The sequence below is a fragment of the Centroberyx affinis genome, unplaced genomic scaffold, assembly GCF_046629955.1.
Source record: "Centroberyx affinis isolate AG114_WGS23_722 - 3 ecotype Tasmania unplaced genomic scaffold, CSIRO-AGI_Caff_v1 ptg002922l_1, whole genome shotgun sequence".
Taxonomy (NCBI): domain Eukaryota; kingdom Metazoa; phylum Chordata; class Actinopteri; order Beryciformes; family Berycidae; genus Centroberyx; species Centroberyx affinis.
Window position 1 is genome coordinate 99,373 of NW_027281044.1, and position 18,128 is coordinate 117,500.

General features: G+C 40.0%; 2 protein-coding genes across 4 annotated transcripts in view; both read right to left on the bottom strand.

Annotated features, from left to right (window-relative positions):
- Positions 1-12: 12 nt before the first annotated feature.
- ssr1 (signal sequence receptor, alpha) lies at positions 13-12,719 on the bottom strand. Of its 3 annotated transcripts, XM_071536637.1 has the most exons (10): positions 12,568-12,719; positions 10,402-10,411; positions 9,959-10,087; positions 8,367-8,450; positions 7,687-7,790; positions 6,304-6,462; positions 5,480-5,556; positions 5,121-5,199; positions 4,236-4,329; positions 13-1,372 (listed from the first exon to the last, which is right to left on the bottom strand). In XM_071536637.1, the coding sequence occupies exons 1-10, from the start codon at positions 12,646-12,648 to the stop codon at positions 1,305-1,307; spliced, it is 885 nt and encodes a 294-aa protein (XP_071392738.1). In that variant the 5' UTR covers positions 12,649-12,719; the 3' UTR covers positions 13-1,304. The 3 variants fall into 3 exon arrangements, with proteins under 3 accessions (XP_071392738.1, XP_071392737.1, XP_071392739.1); XM_071536636.1 differs by lacking the exon at positions 10,402-10,411 and having other exon boundaries at positions 8,367-8,463; positions 9,963-10,096; positions 12,579-12,719; XM_071536638.1 differs by lacking the exon at positions 7,687-7,790 and having other exon boundaries at positions 6,304-6,364; positions 8,369-8,450.
- A 5,153-nt stretch (positions 12,720-17,872) lies between these two features.
- LOC139658521 (nebulette-like) overlaps positions 17,873-18,128 on the bottom strand; it is a gene marked incomplete at its 5' end in the record, with an annotated part of 13,600 nt that continues 13,344 nt past the window's right edge. The window contains one exon of the mRNA XM_071536642.1: positions 17,873-18,049. Coding sequence (XP_071392743.1) covers positions 17,873-18,049 — 177 coding nt within the window. The remainder of the gene's footprint in view (positions 18,050-18,128) is intronic.

An 18,128-nucleotide genomic window follows, 5' to 3' on the forward strand; every position in this document is an offset into this window, starting at 1 on the left:
TCTTTTTCTTACAAAAAAAAAAAAACACACAACTCGCTACTTTTGTAAATGATTTTTCCGACGTCGAACGAGCTTCTCGAGGAAGGGAAGCCGAGAAAACAATGCAGAGAGGACAAAATTTACAATAGAATTACAAACACAAAAGTAGAAAACAGGCACACATTGAGGGCTAGAAGAGGAAGGGGGCGGACAGTTTTTGCGATCGTTCGCCCCGGTTTTGCGTTGCCCCTTTTGTTCAGCCGAGGGAGTTCGCTTCAGACTGACAGCGAAGGCCCAGAAACCCAAACCTTAACCCTAGTTCGATATTCACGGTGATCCCATGGCATTTCCTTTGCATCTTCAGCCAATACGGTGCAGTGCATCGGTCATTCTAGCACTGGTAAAAAAAGTTGGGACACGATGAATACATTCCCCAGAGCTTGTGTGAGCAGGGCTAAAGTTTAGGGTCTAGGGGGTTAAAGGGCAAGACCGCGTTCTACTCTGTCGAGTCGTCCCCTTTTGTGTACCTTCAGTCCATTCCCGTCCACAGATCTGACAGTGCTCGGCTGGGGGGAAAGCAAACAGGGTGTAGATTGAAGAGTTTCCCCCAACACAATCCTCAAGATCTGTGGAGGGGAAATGAGCAAAGGGAAGGAAGGAAGGAAGGGGGAGGAACGAGGGAACAACTGTAAGAAAGGGGACGCACTCTCTAAACACAAATGTGCAGATTGAACATGTGCAAGCAAGACTAACAAAAAAACAAAAACCCCCCAAAAAGATCCAAACTGAAACTGTGTGTATTACTGTTATCGTGGCTTAGTGACACACCAGAGGGGAAAAACACAATCACTACTGTCTCAATGATAATGTCAGCAGTTGTCTTGCTAAGGCAGTCACAGACAAAAGTAATCGTTCAAGAAAACAAATAAACCTGAAGTGTGTTGTGTCCCTCCCTCCCAACACTAATCCTTCCCTTCACTAGTTAACCTTAACACCTTAACTAGTGACTTAATGCATTTCTACCCTTTTGACTTCTCCCCCTCAAGTGACAGCTTCAGAAAAAGGTAATCGTTAAACAAAAGGGACTGTGTTTTGTGTTTTGTGTGTAATGTGTGTGTGTGTGTGTCTGTGTTTGTATTCAACAGTTCGTAAGCTGAGAAAGTTGAGAGCCAGCCTTGCTGCGGTTGGCACTGTAGAAAGTTTCTCTGTAGGAAAGGGCAGGGTGCGTTCGGTTAGTCGCCCCCGGCCCCTCCTCGTACGCAGACGGGTGGGTAAAGTTTGGCGCGGGCCCGGTGCCAGGCGCAGGGCGGCGTCCGCGGACCCCGTCACTCGTCTGAGCCGGCGGAGCGCTTCTGGTTCCTCTTGCGGGGAGATTGTTTGGGAGAGGCTTTATCTGGGAGAGAGAGGAACACGTCACATGACTAACGGGAACGACAGTTTTTTTTTTTTACAACAAAACTCGATTAGAGAATGAGACTACCATGGTGAATCCAGATTTTGTGATATTCAGGTGATCTTCAGCCCTATTCACACAGGACTAGGATCATGTAGGAAGCTCATGTAGTTACTGATTTCATGAGTTATATTTGCACGGGATAAATCACTAAAATCACCAGTTTCCCGGATACAATTCTCTCAGGTCAAGATTTTATAGTTCATAATTTAATGATTTGGCAAAAAAAAAAACTCTGAAGTTTGAGCCAAAAAATACATTTAAGACCTTTGCGTGCCTAAAAACAAATAACGGCTAAACTCTTTAACAGTTGGACTCTCATGGGATTAGTATTATGAGCTGACCGGTCTTGACTAAAATATTGTTTTAATTGGTCCTGGAATTTTTATTTTACAAATTACAGACATGGCAGATTCGAATGGGATTAAAATCACTGATGATCTCCACATTATATTACAAATCACTTCACCTACTTGCCTGACAAAAAGGGCTTTTGTCCCCGTGTTAACTGGGCTAACGAGGGTTAATCAATTCTGGATTGAGGCTTTAACATGGATGCACACACAAAAATCTGACTAATTCCATATCATAGGTTAAATCTTACTCATTGCTTTTTCCTATCATAAAAATTGCGCATCTACATTTAGATCAACACACGTTTCAACCCTAGAAATAATGAAACTTGAAATGATTTCCTGCAGCGGACAGGGTCAAAGAGAGGAAGAGAGAAAGCTTTGCCGGTAGCCAGTTAAAACGCTTCATGCAGGTTAAAGACTCGACTCTCATCAAGTCTGTATGCCAGGCCAGCTACGCTCACTCAACAAGTCTACAGCATTAAAGCAAAGATTAAAGCAGAGTATTTACTGTCAAGCTATTATCAACTCCACCGTTGGGGTCAATTCACTTCATTTCAATCAATTCAGGAAGGGATGCTCTGATTGTTTTTTCCCCAGCTGATGTCGATCAATGATTTCTGCTTAAGCAACATAGCCAATTTTGACCAGGTAACGATTCACTAAATTTCATGCCCCCCCTACACACACATAAATGGTTTCCTTTTAACCCATATGGATGTAAATATCTAATGTGATCATGAGAGGAATAATTTATAAAGTCTGATTAATCGCTTCATCGACTGATCAGAACATCTCCATCGTAAGGAGACTGAGCATACTTTCTTCAAAATTTGAAAAACATTTGCAATAATTAATTTGAGAACGAACGCTCTTGACATCCGCAAATTGCATTCAGAATTGAGTAAACTTAAAGAGAAGTGACTCCAGCAAGTGTTATATATACACGTTTCTAGCACACAGCAGCAGGGAAACCTCACCTCGACGACTCTGCACTGAAGACGCAAGAAAACATGGCAGCAAGGAAGGGAGAGAGGGAGGGAGGGAGGGAGGGAGGAGAAAAGAGAAAGAGAAAGAGTGAGTGATCCCCCATGCACAGGACCCCGAGTGTAAAAAGGTTCATTCAGAAAAACACTGGCGAAGCAGCAGGCCCAGTAAGGAAACAGCAACACCTCGACAGTCACAACAGTGGAAATATGTGGAAAACATCTGGAAGAACATGTGGGAAGAGTGTTCGTTTAAGCTCATTCTGCACATGATCTTTCCCATTTCACAAACAGCACAAACTATTTACAAACAGTAGAGTATATTAGATACTATTGGATGTGTACTAAATAGTTTCTTCTTCTTCTGAGAAACGCCTGGAAACAGCTGCCACTGGGTTGACATCATGTTACTCGTCTCAAAGCGGTGTAACTTGTTGCCAACCTGTCAAGTTGAACTGTATTGATATTTTTGCGGTGCTCTATCGCAGAGTTATGCAGCAAACTGCAGAGACAGACAGTAGTACGGCTCAGAGCAGATAATATTACGAGCCAATTATCGTGATAGACAGGATGCCACATAGTGAGGGTGCAGGTGAAGACAGAGCCAAGCGCCATCTGTATGCAGTAGGCAGTAGCAGCCGTAAGAGAGGCAGGCCTGTGACCCGAAGTTCACTGGTTCCAATCCCCACACCAGAATTCCAATAGATTTAAATTAAGTTATTTTTCAGTTAAGCACCCAAATAAGAAATGTAATCTTTTGTCCTATTCAACCTCAACACACTTTGGCCTCACAAAGCTTACTGACTGGCCATAACAGATTCTGGTAGGGCTGGGCGATATGGTTGAAATCAATATCATGATAATCATAAGGATTTTTCTTGATATTAATATATATATATATATCACGATATGGTTCATGTATGCAAAATCACATTAAATAATCAAATGAATGTTCATCTCATTGAACCGAATGGTAATGTTAGGTGTGATGTCAAACAAAACAGAAATATTCAAATAATATTCCTGCTATACCTCATTTTATCAGAGTTTTTAAGTAAAATTTGCTTGTCATCATCAATTCAGACAGCAGAAATGTGTCTCACGATATCAAAATATCTTCATATCATCACGATATGATTCCACTGAAAGACGATAAACGATAATATTGAATTATCGCCCAGTAGTCCCCCTTTTACACCTGGCGTTAACATGAATCTCATATCCGGATTGTGTCTGGATCTGATGTAGCTGGATTATAGATGTAGCTGGATTATAGATGTAGCTGGATTATAGCTACACATTAAAATGCGTCTTCAGTGACATCCATGTTCCCCTCTCCTCACCAAAAGGCAGATCGGTGGTCCCCGGACCCCATGTTGAGAGCCACTGTGCTACATGATCCAGGTAGAGTCTAGGGTGAAGGCATTAGGGTCTAGGCCAGGGAGCATGAGATATTATACATACTGATCTGGTTGAGTGTCTCCTGGGGGATCCAGCTCATGTCAACGTCGTTGTGGCTGGAAGTTCCCATTTCCACCTTAGGGGCTGGACGCCTCCTCTGTACACACACACACACACACACACACACACACACACACACACACACAGTGTCAAGATGTTGATGCAAGATGCCAAGTGCAGTAAAATAAATCTGTTCATCAAATCATCAAGACGAATAATCGCAAATGAGTAACTGTGATCACAATATCTAGCTAAATAATTCTAATTATTATTTTAGTAAGGATGGTGCAGCTCTGTGTGTGACTGATCTGAAAGGCTCTTTTGCACTGCGTTGATTTAAAGCTCGTGTTAACTTTGACTGGAAGCTGCATGATTTATTTTTTTTATCTTTCTGGACAATAAAGTTGTTGGCTAATGGCTTTCAATTTTCAATTCTGAAAATTTTTTGTCTATTTAGATATCAAGTTCTAGGAACAGAATTATATTAGTATTGTATTATTTTTTTTTCTAATTCTGGGCAACATTTAACATCATATGTTAATAATATATTATACGTTAATATGTCTGCACTAATGGCACTGAGACATATATGTATATATATACCTGTAAATGTATTGTACTTTTGAATCAACGACTTCAGTGATTTAAGTAATTGAAGCGACTTCTGACACAAAATATGACGTGTTCTTCAAATATGAAATATTCTTCTAATGTATAAAATATATTTGAAGAACATGTGGCAGGTTCCCCTCATCGCATAACCCTCTGACTGGGTCTGAACAACTACAAACTGCCTTTTTTGGCCACATTAGTCTTAACACATTCAATCATAAGCCTTCATCAGAGCATTGGCAGCCAATATTGTCGTGTTTATTTTAGTTTTGGCACCTTTCTGGACTCCAGCAGCTGGTGAAGACCGACGACGACCAGCAGCCCCAGACCTGACAGGAAGACATACATGAAGATCCTGGGAGAGAAGAAGAAGGAGAGAGGGGAGAGAGAGAGGGGAGCAGGAAATTTGAGAGAAATTAAACAACAGAAGAGAAGACGGAGGGATTTTGAGAGGGAGGAGAGTAGAGGTAGGAACAACAGAGAGGGAAAAAGAGGGACGAGGGAGGGGAGGAAAGCAGTGAAAAGAACAATAACTGATCAGTCAAAGTGCATCCTGTCAAATAAATAAACAGACAAGTAAACTAGTATACAGTTTAAATGGAAACGTTAGAGATGTAAAAGGGGGAAAGCCTTACGTCTCTCCGTCCAAGCCGTCTTCCCTCTCAGTGACTGTGACTGTCTGGTTGAACACGGCATCCTGGAAAACATTTCCCTACACACAGAGAGAGAGGGAGAGAAGAAAGAAAGAAAAATGAAGAAATTATACAAAAAAGATCCATTGTACAAACGACTGAGCAGGTTTTAAATTAAAAACTCTCAATCTGCTCTTGTCTCTTCATTGAATTTTTCACACAACACTTAGGGTCCCTACACATTTTCTATTAAGAAATTCCATACTTTTTCCAGACCTTGATTTGTTTTGAAGATTTTGTCTGGTGTTCAATATGATTTATGCAGATAGACATCTTGCCCCTGCTAACTAGGTCATATCACTGTATAGATGAAGATTGTCCTTCACAGCGACAAATATCAGAATATGTGAGATGATTGGCAGGGTTCCTACACGGTTTCCATTTTAAAATTCCATATTTTTCCCAGACCCTATGTTCCTGACTGGATTTGATTTTGGTGGGTATTTGATATAATGCATGCTGACAGCGGCTGGGTAATAAGAGCGTCCCTCTATCTGAACATTATTCTTCACATCAATAAAAACTGTGGACTCAAAGTGGCTCTACAACAACATAAAAACTATAATTATGTGTGTATCGGACCTGAACCGCAACATTTTCCATACTTTTCCAGACATTATTTCAAATTCCCAAACTATTCAAGACCTGGAAATGATCAAATTCATTTTTAATACTTTTCCAGACCTGTGTAAATGATTCTTGGCAGGTCATTTTGTTTTTAGTTCATCGGAACCAAAAAGTACATTTTGGAAACTGTCCCTCCTTACATTGCTGTCCTTGTAGTTGAGGTTGATGACCAGTCCGAAGGGCCGTCCTCCCATGGGCTCGGCGGGGATGAAGGAGTACTCGAAGGTGGCCTGTCTGCTGGGGGGAACCATAATGCCAAGCTGGAGAGCCGTGAAGTTCTGGATGTAGAACTGGAAATCCTGACAGAGAAAACAAACAGAACCATGTTAGAGGGGGGGTGTGGCTTCTCCGCGAGGCGCCGAGTAGAGCAGAAATAACGATACACACTTAACACCTGATATCTGTTCCATTACATATCTGATAACCACTGCTCTATTTAGACTTGCGGATCCGATATCTACGGTTACGAGCACACCTACAGTTGGTTTTCGTTGATCTGAACCTGAGTGAAAAAGGTGACTTTGTTGCAGTTTTGCATTTGGTTCATTTTGGTTCTCACTTCCCCAATTACAACCGAACCAGGGCTTGTAAACAAAAGTCACATGGACTTTTGTGTATGTGAGAGAGAGAGAGCACACTTTCATTTTTGTATGCATGCAGAATTTTTTTTTTTTTTTTTTTAGAGTCTTCAAATATACAACAAATTGGCAATGACAGTTCTTTCTATATCACCAGAGTAAGCTGAGTATAGTACATATGTGTCAAAGACAATTATCAAAAGGAAATAGAGAAAGCAAAAAGAAAACAAAGTGAAAAGAAATAGTAAATTAAAGAGAGAAAAAACAACAACAAAAAAACAATGTATACATTCCAGGGGTTAAATTACTTTATACTGCGCAAATACAAAGTGTAATTTTTGGGCATTCATGCTTTTCATACATTTTGGAGATTTGGAAAATGTTTCTAATTCGTTTTTAAAGGCTGTTAAACAGGGTTGTGTTTTGCAATATTTACATTTGTGTATAAAATATTTTGCCAAAATAATTAAATTATTCATAAAAAAATTCTATATTTCTATCTTCTATAAACATTCCAAATTTGACATTTTCTAGTAGAAATGGTGGTAGAACCTCAATGCTAGATTTAATCCATAAATTCAAATTAGACCAAAAATTATGAGTAATATTACAGTGAAAAAATAGAGATACCTCAGGAATTTGTTGCTTATTTACCATTAGAGAGGAAAAGACGAGGATTGAAGAAGCTTAGAGAAAACAAAACTCATCAGACGTATTCCTGACTCTTTCCATTCCTTGAATTACTGCTAAATGGGTAATGCTAGCAGCTGGTATCTGTACTGTTCTTGAAAACTGAACTCCTCCTCCCGGCAATACATGGTATTGTATTTAAACTAGGGATGTAACGATATACCTGATTGCCAGCTCCATTAGGAACCGTTTATCTGACTGAAACCCATTGAAAAGGCTGGAAAGGTGTTAGGAGTGGCCTCAAAGGTTCTGTACCTGTGGGTAGCGGAAAGACGCGTCCAGAGACTCCACCACAAAGTTCTCCGATCCCTTGTTGGTGAAGCCCAGCAGGAACTTGACAATGTCGTTGGCCGGGAAATCTGGAGAGACACAGGGAGAGACGAGCGGATCAAACAAGGTCTAGAATAAATTCAGGTTCACAAGAGAAAAACGAAAACCCAAATAAACTTGACACGCATCATTTTTTATAAATCCTGCATTTTAAAAGACAATAAATAGAGCCATTACTGGCAAGACAACCAGCTAAATCCAGCACTCTATTGACTCTGGTTTTGACCCTTGACCTGCTTACTATTGGTTGCTTGTAATGATAGTGGTATAGGGATTTAAGTTTATTCTGCTGTTGCACTCACTTTAATACGACTGGATCAGAGAATCAGCTACATGCTTATACTATAAATGTCTTGACTAAAACATTTTCAACATGAAACATGACCAGCTACCATTTCATTCAGGTCTGGAGTGTCAGGAAACTACTACTTTTTCTGTCTCAAGGCCACAGTAGATGGCACATTTTCAAAATTCACCAGACACTTTCAGTATTTTACCAGCCAACTACATTTGAATACGATAGGACCGCCAACTGATGGTTGGGTTACCTGACTGAGAGAATAAAGATAAGGAGAGAAAAAGTAGGCCAGTTTGTGTTTTGTTACCGTCTCCTTTGACGAACAGGATGGTGGTGTCGGCGTTGGGGGAAGCCTTCACCTCTCCGGCTAACGCTTCTTCCTCTTCTTCCTCTTTGTCTTCCGTCTAGACACACACACACACACACACATATAAGTTTGCTTGTTGGACTTCTCAGGAACAGATTTGAGAGGAAAAAGACATTTAGGTCCACATGAGAAGAGTGTAGATACATGCTATATTTTAGGGTTGCATTTAAGATTGCAGAGTTGAATCTAACACTCATCAGGAATGTCCTCACCCTAAAAATACAGCTGTGCGGTCCCTGAGTTAGTTAGCTGACTAAGTTATGGGCCATTTTCCAGTATTACTTTTCACTTTAACAGTTGCTCCGTATAGAGTAAGCTGTCCTGCTGGCTGGTATCTAAGGTGGCTTCCACACCTACAACGCTTGGTCCAGACTTAACAAACATTTTGCAAAATTCAGATCATTTTGACAGGTGTGTGAACACGCCATGTGGACTCAGGTGCGGACCAAAAACTTGAAAAGGGTTAGCCAAAAATTGTCGTTTCGGTCCTGTTCCATTCGAGTACTCGCAAAAAAAAAAAAAACTAACGTAAGAATATGGTCCGAAATTAACACCCAGGCGAAAATGCGGGTAGGGGTCCGTGTCCGACTGAAACACACAAGCGGAACCAAAGTTTGGCTAACGCTAAACAGTTAATTTCGTAGGCTATAGGCCTGTAATGCCGTGATGGTAACTTGTACTCCGGCTCAACAAACGCCATCAGCTCGTGGAAGCGTTCTCCTTCCACAAAGCTTAACGGGAGCATATCTCCAGTCACCATTTTCGTGATGAGCTGGCTAATCTTCTCTGCCCTGGTGGCATCACAACGGCGTGTGCTAACACTGCTAGCAAATGAGGTGATGCGAGACATACATATATGTTTTTTTTACAAAGCAAAAAAAAAAATGCGAGTACTCTATACGTTGAACCGTTGAACGAATACTGACGTTCAAATCGAGTACTCGAGTACTCATGCCCATCCCTAGTGCGGATCATTTCTGGTGTGAAAACAAGTACGTCTGACGCATGACAGAGGGTTATGTCGTCAAATTTAAAGTCCTCCAGAATACTACAGAGTGTAGCATTATAATGTGAAAACGCCCTCTCAGTGCCATTTTAGTTTTGGGGTTTTTTTGTACCCGTCAAAAATTCTGTCCTATAAGTCAGAAATTGGACCAATACAATGTAACAACTTTGCAAACTCTGGTTCGGACTTTTAAAGGACTATTACGATGTGAAAATGCCCTAAGACAAGAGAATTTATTTATCAATCTCCACTACAAAAATATCTAAGAAACTCTGAACTACGGAATGTAGGAGAAATGCCTTTTGAGTTCAAAGTTAGTGCTTAGTAACCCATCAGAGGCATTACAAATCAGGGTAAGAAACTTACTTACACACTGGCTGATGGATTACAAAATTCACCGGCCACTTTTCACTATTTTACCATCGAATTGGACCTTTGAAGGATGGCTGGTTACCTACCAAAGCGGCCGGTGAGTAGACAAACTGCCTGGTGTTAATTTCCCACCCTGATGTAATCACCTGGTCACTCACCAGTTCTGCGTTGTCGTCGTCTTCCACCTCCGCCTCGTCGTCCTCGTCTTCAGCCGTCACATCATCCACCACGTCTTCATCCACAGCCTCGGCCTCCTCATCCTCGGTGGGATCCTGAGCCGCCACTACAGGCCCTGAACAGATGGGAAATGAGAATATCTTTTAAAATGCAGACTTTTTAAAGATTACTTTCATGCAGTTTCTGTGTTATTAGACAGTATACAGTAGAGTTGAACAATTAATTGAAAAAAAAGAAAGAAAAGATATCGCAATATTAACTTCTGCAATTTCCAAACTGCAGAGGCTGCAATTCATTGCGTTAGAGAGAAGGGCGTCCAGAATGGATTTCTAAACTTGTAAACAAGCTATTTTAGAGCTCCAGGTAATCTTTGGACCCTGAACCAAGTACATTATTGAAAACCTTTCATCATACTGAAACTCAGTAAATTCTGTGATGATATGAATCGCAGTTGAAATCGCAACTGCAATATTCTGTCAAATAATCGCAATTCGATTTTCGGACAATATCTTTCAGCCCTAGTTTACAGTGAGAGGATGTAGTCTAGTATGTAGTATCCTGAGCAGCATTCAAACCGTTAATGTGACAGGTACTGAGGGTGTGTCCTGTCCCACTGAGCCACCGTAAGACTCCTAGTGGTTTATTAGGGAGTTCTTAATCGTTTTGTCAGTTCAAATCCCCGGACCATCTGGAAATCTCCGGGAGCAATAACACCCCCAGAGCTTTCCTTCTCCCTCAAAACTACCATCAACCATTTAAACCTTCAGTGGCCAACAATTGGGGCAAGTAAAAAAAAGTATTTGGGCAAGTGGACTTTGCTCTATGTTTGCCTGAAGGGGTAGGTAGTGTTTTTTTTTAATAATATTTCTGACATTTCTCTTCAAGGCGCATTTGCCTCAGCTGCTCTCCACTTTGCACTTCCTCATTGTGTTTTCAATAAATGAAACACGTAGAAAGCAGAGAGAGTTACATCAAACTTTTCAGAGCGTGTTGTGTTTCCATAAAGGCAGAAAACATCCCATACTGCACACAGATGATGCGCAGTATGGGTATGATACAAGTGATGGGGGAAATACTATCAGCTGCAGTTCATTTGGTACATTATAACCAATGACACCAGAACTGTGGGAAAAATTCAATCAGCGACAATTCCTTTGATAGTTTGTGCGTGTCGTCCAACAGGCTCAAGTCCGACAACGAAAGAGAGAGACTGTAGTGAGGAGAGAGAGTCTGGGAGACAGTGGATCTACGTTTGAGAAGGGTTTCTCTTTCTCGATGCATTTCATATTTTTAAATAGATTTTAAATTGCTTAGTCAAATTATTTTCCTTTATTAATATGAAATTAAATATTCATAGTCATGAATGAAATGAAATTTTTCACAATTTAAGTTTTTTGGTATAGGAATAGCCTTCAGCATGCAATTAAAATAAAAGACAATAACAGGTAATTTAAAACATTACCCCAAGGACGCTTGTCTAGGAAACAATGTAAAAATTTAACCAAAAATAACCAGTAACATTATTTTATGTGACAGTTCTATTTTTGGGGCAAGTGAGCTCAACAGCCTGGCAAGTAGATTGATTGCTGTTCTTGCCCAAGGGGCAAGTAGAGCAATCACTCAGTGTTAACTAAATATGTCTAACGCTTCCTGCTCCTGCAGCTACTCCTCCAGGCTGTTGCTGTAAATCTGTGTACTTAAAACAATTTGATTAAGACTTTAAAATAATCTGTTGTAAGGTTGTGTAAAATTACTCATTGATCAACTGTGCCAGGCAAGAGCACAGCCACAGCCAGCGTTACGCAAACCATATCTGCTCAACAACTCACTTCACCACACACACTATATTCAACAAATACACAGATTTGTGGTGTTTTTACCGTGTGATTAACAAGCTTTGTTCTGATGAAAGACATTATGCTACTGAAATGGCCGACGTGGCTTGGCACATTGCACAGGCCAAGTTTGCAGTAATTCAAAATGATACAGCCAATAAGACTACAATGAGTTAATTTGAGCAATGAATGCATATAAAGGGAGCCAACCTTAAAAGCTAACTAGCTAGATACTATAAGCCAAGGTGCGCTGTTAGCTAGCCAGCTTGCTGTTAATTTCCCAAGTGAGCCTTTATCACTTGAGTATTACATGTAATTTAACGTTTAGACTTCGTTAAGTAGGTTAACTCCTTATGTTGGCTGTCCAGTAAGCTGTGGGTGACAGTTAGCTTGGAGAGCTAGCTAGCAAGCTAACTAGCTGCTAATAGGCAGACAGTAAGGACACGTCAGTCTAAGAGAAGGCAGAAGTGTGATATTCATGTAACAGTAAATCACAGGCAATGGAAATGAGGTATCGACGATGTAAAATCGCTTTAGCAGGATAGTTACGAAATGCCACGAAAAAGTGAGCAAGCTCGTCGTATTTATTTACTCAAATCTTCGCAGCTAGCACATGTCAAATGCGCACCAAGAACGGCCTTCCCCTTTTTGGACTGGGACTAGTTAGCTATCACCGCCGTTAGCTAGGTAGCATGTACCTAGCTTGCTACTAACGGCCCCTTTCGCTTTATCGAGCTGAAAGTAGCCGTACCACTGCCTTACCTTTCATGAGGATAGTTGCCGGGAAAGCTAGTAACACCAGCAGCAGCAGTTTGGGTAGAAATTTCATCATTTTGACGCTGAAATCAGTGTGCTTTCATTCAGTGTCGCTCAGTCTCTGCGCCGCCGTGCTACCGTTACGAATATTACAGCACATGCGCAAAAGAGAGCGTCAAACCGGAAGTATCGTCAACGTTCCCTTGTATAGAATAGAATAGAATAGAATAGAATAGAATAGAATAGAATAGAAAATAACTTTATTAACCCTGTACAACAAAAATAGTGTCATTTTATCCTTCTGTGAAACAAGTAAGTAAATAAGAGCTAAAGAGAAAGAAAGAGAGAACAATAAAAGGTAACTAAATAAAAAATAATAAAATATACATAAATATCTATATGTATACATGCCCACACAAAAATACATACATATACATAGGCTACACATACACCCGTACATACATACACACATAAACATATATATATGCATACATACACATGCAGTGTATACACACATACACACCTGTATATACATGCAAACACACACATACAAATGCAAACACGAATGCTGTTGTAGGCTATAGCAGTAAAACATTACAAACATACAACAGTCCACATTATTCAAAAAACAAGCTATAGTGATTTTTGTATATTTTATAGGGACTTTCAGTGTCTGTGATGCTCAGCAGTGAATCTATAGTGACCTGACCTCATTTAAAGGTATTTTCATCTTCTGTAAAAGCACTTCCAACATGTTGATCCTCTTCAGGGAGGGGGAGGAGGGGCAGGAAGCAACAGGGCTGATGGGAAATGTAGTCTTAATGTGGGGAAACACTAGACCGAACAATACTACTGGAGTGAGAGAGAGGAGACCAATCGTCTCAACCAGGCTCTCACTGGTTTACTTGGAAAATGTCTATTTTTACTACTTTCACTTAACTGCTCTTAAGTTTTAAACTAACTACTCCTAGGTTATTTAATTTAACTACCCTTAAGTGAACAATACATTTGCACACTGTGTTTTTACACTCTTATTTACTCACTTATTTATTTAATTTGCTTGTTTATTATTGTTTAGTTTGTTCTGCATCAAACTCAGGGAGCTGCCAATGTAGTATTGTTGCCTACTTGTACAATGACAATAAAGGAAATCTTGAATTGGTTGACATTCATTAGACCAAGGAACATTAGTTTGATAATGATAGACTGATGTTTAAGGCAAATGTCTATTTGTCCCCCACCAAAGGGGGGACTATGGATCGGTCTCCGTCTGTTCATTCGTTAGTTTGTTAGTTAGTCACACTGTAACCTTGACTTTGTGGGGGGGCGGCATTGACAATGAATGGGGACTCAGTGGTAAAGCAAGTCATACAGTTAAAGTTATCATACAATGTGGGGGACAATGAATGGGGACTCAGTGGTAAAGCAATACAGTTAAAGTTATCATAGTTATTTTCTAACTTAATCTAGGGAGTTTTTCCTTGCTACTGTGCTAATGCTCTTTGGGGATCAACACTGGGTCTGTATTTATTTTGCTGTTTATTATTCTGTTATTTCATTCCTATGTTTATGTTCAAGCACTTTGTGACATCTTGATGTTAAAAGGGCTTTATAAAATAAACTTGATTAATGTATGTGATACGCTGCTGTATTTATTGTGTTATTGTAGTTATTGTACAGTTGTTGGACTGTTGTTCTGTTATTGCATCATCACTGCACTACCACTGTGCCTCAGTGTTGACTACTTATATCATATTACCACTTACCTACTGTGCAATACCATATATCACTTATCAATTATCATTTATATTATTCATAACACTCACGCTCCTGGTGTTGTATGTTATATTGTATATTGTATTATAAATTGTATTGTAGTGTACATTGTGTAATGTACGGATTGTATTTATTGCGTATTGTAGTTCTTATATTTTGTCCTGTATTGAGTAAAAACAGGACAATTACAGTTACTACATTTCAAAATATAACTTGTAAGCCTAATTCTGAGGAGAGTAGGCAACAGAAATATATGGTCAGTCTGTCCTTTCATTGTCCCATACCAAAATACTTACACAATTTCACTCATATTTCAAGTTCACTCAGCAATCACTGACTGACCCAAGGGTGGAACTACATCACTGGTGGGGGACAACATGTTTACTAGCCTATTTGCTTGTTTTAGTTTAGTTCTCCTTTAAGATGACTATCGCATGTCTCTGATTCTTAGTCAGTGCTACTCTTAATGAGACAAGAACAACCACATTTCTGTTGACAAATCAGTTTTTATTTCGCCCACGTGACACACTGCAATTATAATATGGCAAAAGAACATAACTGAGATCAAGTGATAGATAATTTGACATAATATGTAAATAAACTTAGTAGAATAGAACAGACAAAAACAGAAATATCTTTACAATGGAGACATTTAGAAACTACAAGCCAAAAAATCCTCGACACAAAAATAAACAAGGGTTTAAAATTAAATTGATAACAAATTGCCTCGTTCAAAATCAACACATTTAACATATGAATATTCGGTAAATGATACTCTATTGCATCTAGTAGTTATGAAATCAAAAAAATACAAAATAGAAAGTGAGTTTCCTCTCCAACTTGGACGACAAATCGTGGATGAGTGAAAGTTTTTAATTGGACAGATGAGTGTTACACGACGGGATGCAATCAGTTTCCACACAGCAAGACAACAAACCCGAGCAACACGACTTACTGGATACATGGACGACTTACTAAAAGAGTAAAATAGATCTTCCCAACACAGAGACAGGAGCCTGCGTATCAAAATAGAGTTCGACGTACAGAAATCTCAAGGCCGACGTACGGAGAACTCACAGCGTCCGTTCAGATCGCACAGTTAGTGTGCAGATGACAGCTGATAGAATATGATGTGAATACTTTTATTTATACTTTAAACAAAGAAAAAACCCTTTAAACGGTCTGATACAAGAAACGATACGACACAGTGTGTTAGTTTGTGTTCAGAACAGGATTTGGGTCAATTCATGAACGAACTCATCGATTCCAGTTCAGCTGAGGAACTGGAATGTGAAAAAAAATCAACAGGAAACAGAATTGGAATTGAATTGGAATTTCAGTTAGTTGAATTTAATTTAATGGAATTTTGTGAATTTCCATGTTTTTTTTGTTTTTTTTTCTTCCCATGTATCTGAGATTACACATAGTGTTATATATTATCAATACTGAATGTCAGAGGTGTGACCAAGTCAACTTTGCTCGAGTCCCAAGTCAAGTCCATGTCATTAAAGTCAAGTCTCAAGTCTAAATGTAGAACAGCAAGTCAAGTCAGAACAAATCAAGAGCCCAGTATCAATTTAATATCTTAAAGAAAACTAAATATCTAGGACTTTTCAATGCAATATGGTTTTAATAGGATAAAAACTTGGTAAGAGCATCATGAGTTTGATTTCTATAATCAGTTTCAACTTCAATAAATTCAATCATTCCATACAAATTCAGAAAACAGAATTTAAATTCAGTCGTCTGCTGGAACAAATAAACACAAGATCTCAAGTCAAGACTTTAGAAACCTTTTCAAGTCATCAGAGTACAAGTCAGAGTCAAGTCCCAAGTCACCAGAACCCAAGTCAAGTCAAGTCTCAAGTCTTCTCTTCATGCACCAAGTCAAGACTCAAACAACTAAAACTGAGACTCGAGTCCGAGTCATGTGACTCGGGTCCCCACCTCTGCTGAATATCATAAAATGTTAAAGGGACCTTTCAGTATTTGATGCAGAACATGTAATGGTAATCCATACATTATGATTGAATGTATGTGATTTGTTGAACTGTCTTTTATTTGATTCATCATTTTTTGATTTATAGTGTTTAGCAAGTCGAGACAAACTGGAATTTCGTGGCATTTAATGGAATTCAGTTCTGTTTCCTGTCATTCCAATTAAATTCACATTCTGTTTCCTTAGTAATTCCAATTCCAAATCCAGGAAGTGAATTTGAATTTCCCCTGAATTCTCAGTTCAGTTCATGAACGGCTCAAACTCTGCTTCAGAAGCCTGTCGCTCTCCTCTAGAAACACAGAGGTTAGTGTTGGTGTTTAAATGTACAGAATACACTAAGATACCAAAACTGAAGGTATGCCATGTGATCTCTCTTTCCTTCCTTCTTTCTTTCCTTCCTTCTTTCTTTCTTTCTCCCTTTCTTTCTGAACATCATGTCAGAAGTGAGTAACTAAACTAAACTCGCCCGCATGTGAATTAAAAATCAGGATAAATGATTAAAATAATTGTTTGAGAGACCTCTAAGCCCTTTCCTCCTCCTTTCATACCCCCCCCCCTCCACTCGTTCTTCCACTCATCCCTCTCTCCTCCCTTCTTCCTCTGGTTGTATCACTCCAACAAAACCCCCAAAATTTTCATTTTTCCTTCCCATCCATCATCTCTACTCCTCTCTCTCTCTATTATCTCCACTTCGACCCCCTTATCTCTTAAAGACGGAAGACAGACCTCAAAGCCCTTCCTTCCTTCCTTCCTTCCTCTCTTCCTTCCCTCCCTCCCTTCTCTAGTTGTAACTCTTGTCATAATTTGCAGACAGCATGCCAGACTTTTATCTCCTTCCTGCTTTTCCTCCTTAAAGGAAAAATCCCCCTCAGATCCTCTTACACTGTTAAATATCAATCTGTGATGTTCAATATATTCCAGCAATTATTTTTTATGATTATAAGATCATATAAATATAGCGAGTGAGCCAAATAGTTTAGGGCGTGTCTATGATCTTGACCACGCCCCCTTCCTCAAACCCCAGCCTGTCTCTCTGCTGCAGTGCATTCTGGTATCTCTCTCCTGCTCCTGTGGGTGGAGAAACTGGTCTCTCTCTCCTCTTCTCTGATAGATCTCTCCCTGTATGATTGTTGAACGTCTCTCGGTGCAAAATGGCGGCTCTAGAAAGAAGCCCCTCGCTCTTTGATTCTGAGGGACTGACACCAAAAACCTGACGTTTACCGCTGAAGTTTTACATCCTGAAACATTTTCTCATCTCAAACTCCACTGGAGCTGCTGGAGACATCTGGAGGTGACATCAACTCGTCTGCGATTGGCCGGTTATCCACCAAGAAGAAAAACAACTAACTGCTAGATGGAGCCAGGAATGAAACAACAGCTGTTTTTACACAGTGTTAAAGTGTTTTGGGGGGATTTTTCCTTTAAGTTGTAACACTCCATGTAGTTTGCTGACAGCATACCTGACTTTTACCTCTCCTCCTCCTCCTCCCTCCCTCTCTCCCTCCCTCCCTCCTCCTTCCCTCCTCTAGTTGTAACACTCCACATAGTTTGCGGGCAGCATGCCGGACTTGCCGGTCCGCTGCACGGTCCCGTACATCCAGCCCTCGTCGATGGGCTGGGCGTTGATGATGACATCACCGTCCCGGAAGGAGACCTCGTCGTGGTCCTGAGCCGCGTAGTCGTACAGCGCCCGGTAAACTCGCTGAAACACACACACAGGCAGAGCAATGCCTCAGTATTTTGGATAGAAACAGTGTATGATGTAGTCAGTTATATTTTCA

Bases quoted from the DNA above. Each gene is read 5' to 3' on its own strand.
- ssr1 (XM_071536637.1), bottom strand. From the start codon at position 12,648: ATGATGAAATTTCTACCCAAACTGCTGCTGCTGGTGTTACTAGCTTTC. The intron at 6,463-7,686 runs GTACAGAACCTT...TTTCTCTGTCAG, and splicing joins CGTCTTTCCGCTACCCACAG to GATTTCCAGTTCTACATCCA. The intron at 5,557-6,303 runs GTAAGGAGGGAC...CTCTGTGTGTAG, and splicing joins TCAACTACAAGGACAGCAAT to GGAAATGTTTTCCAGGATGC.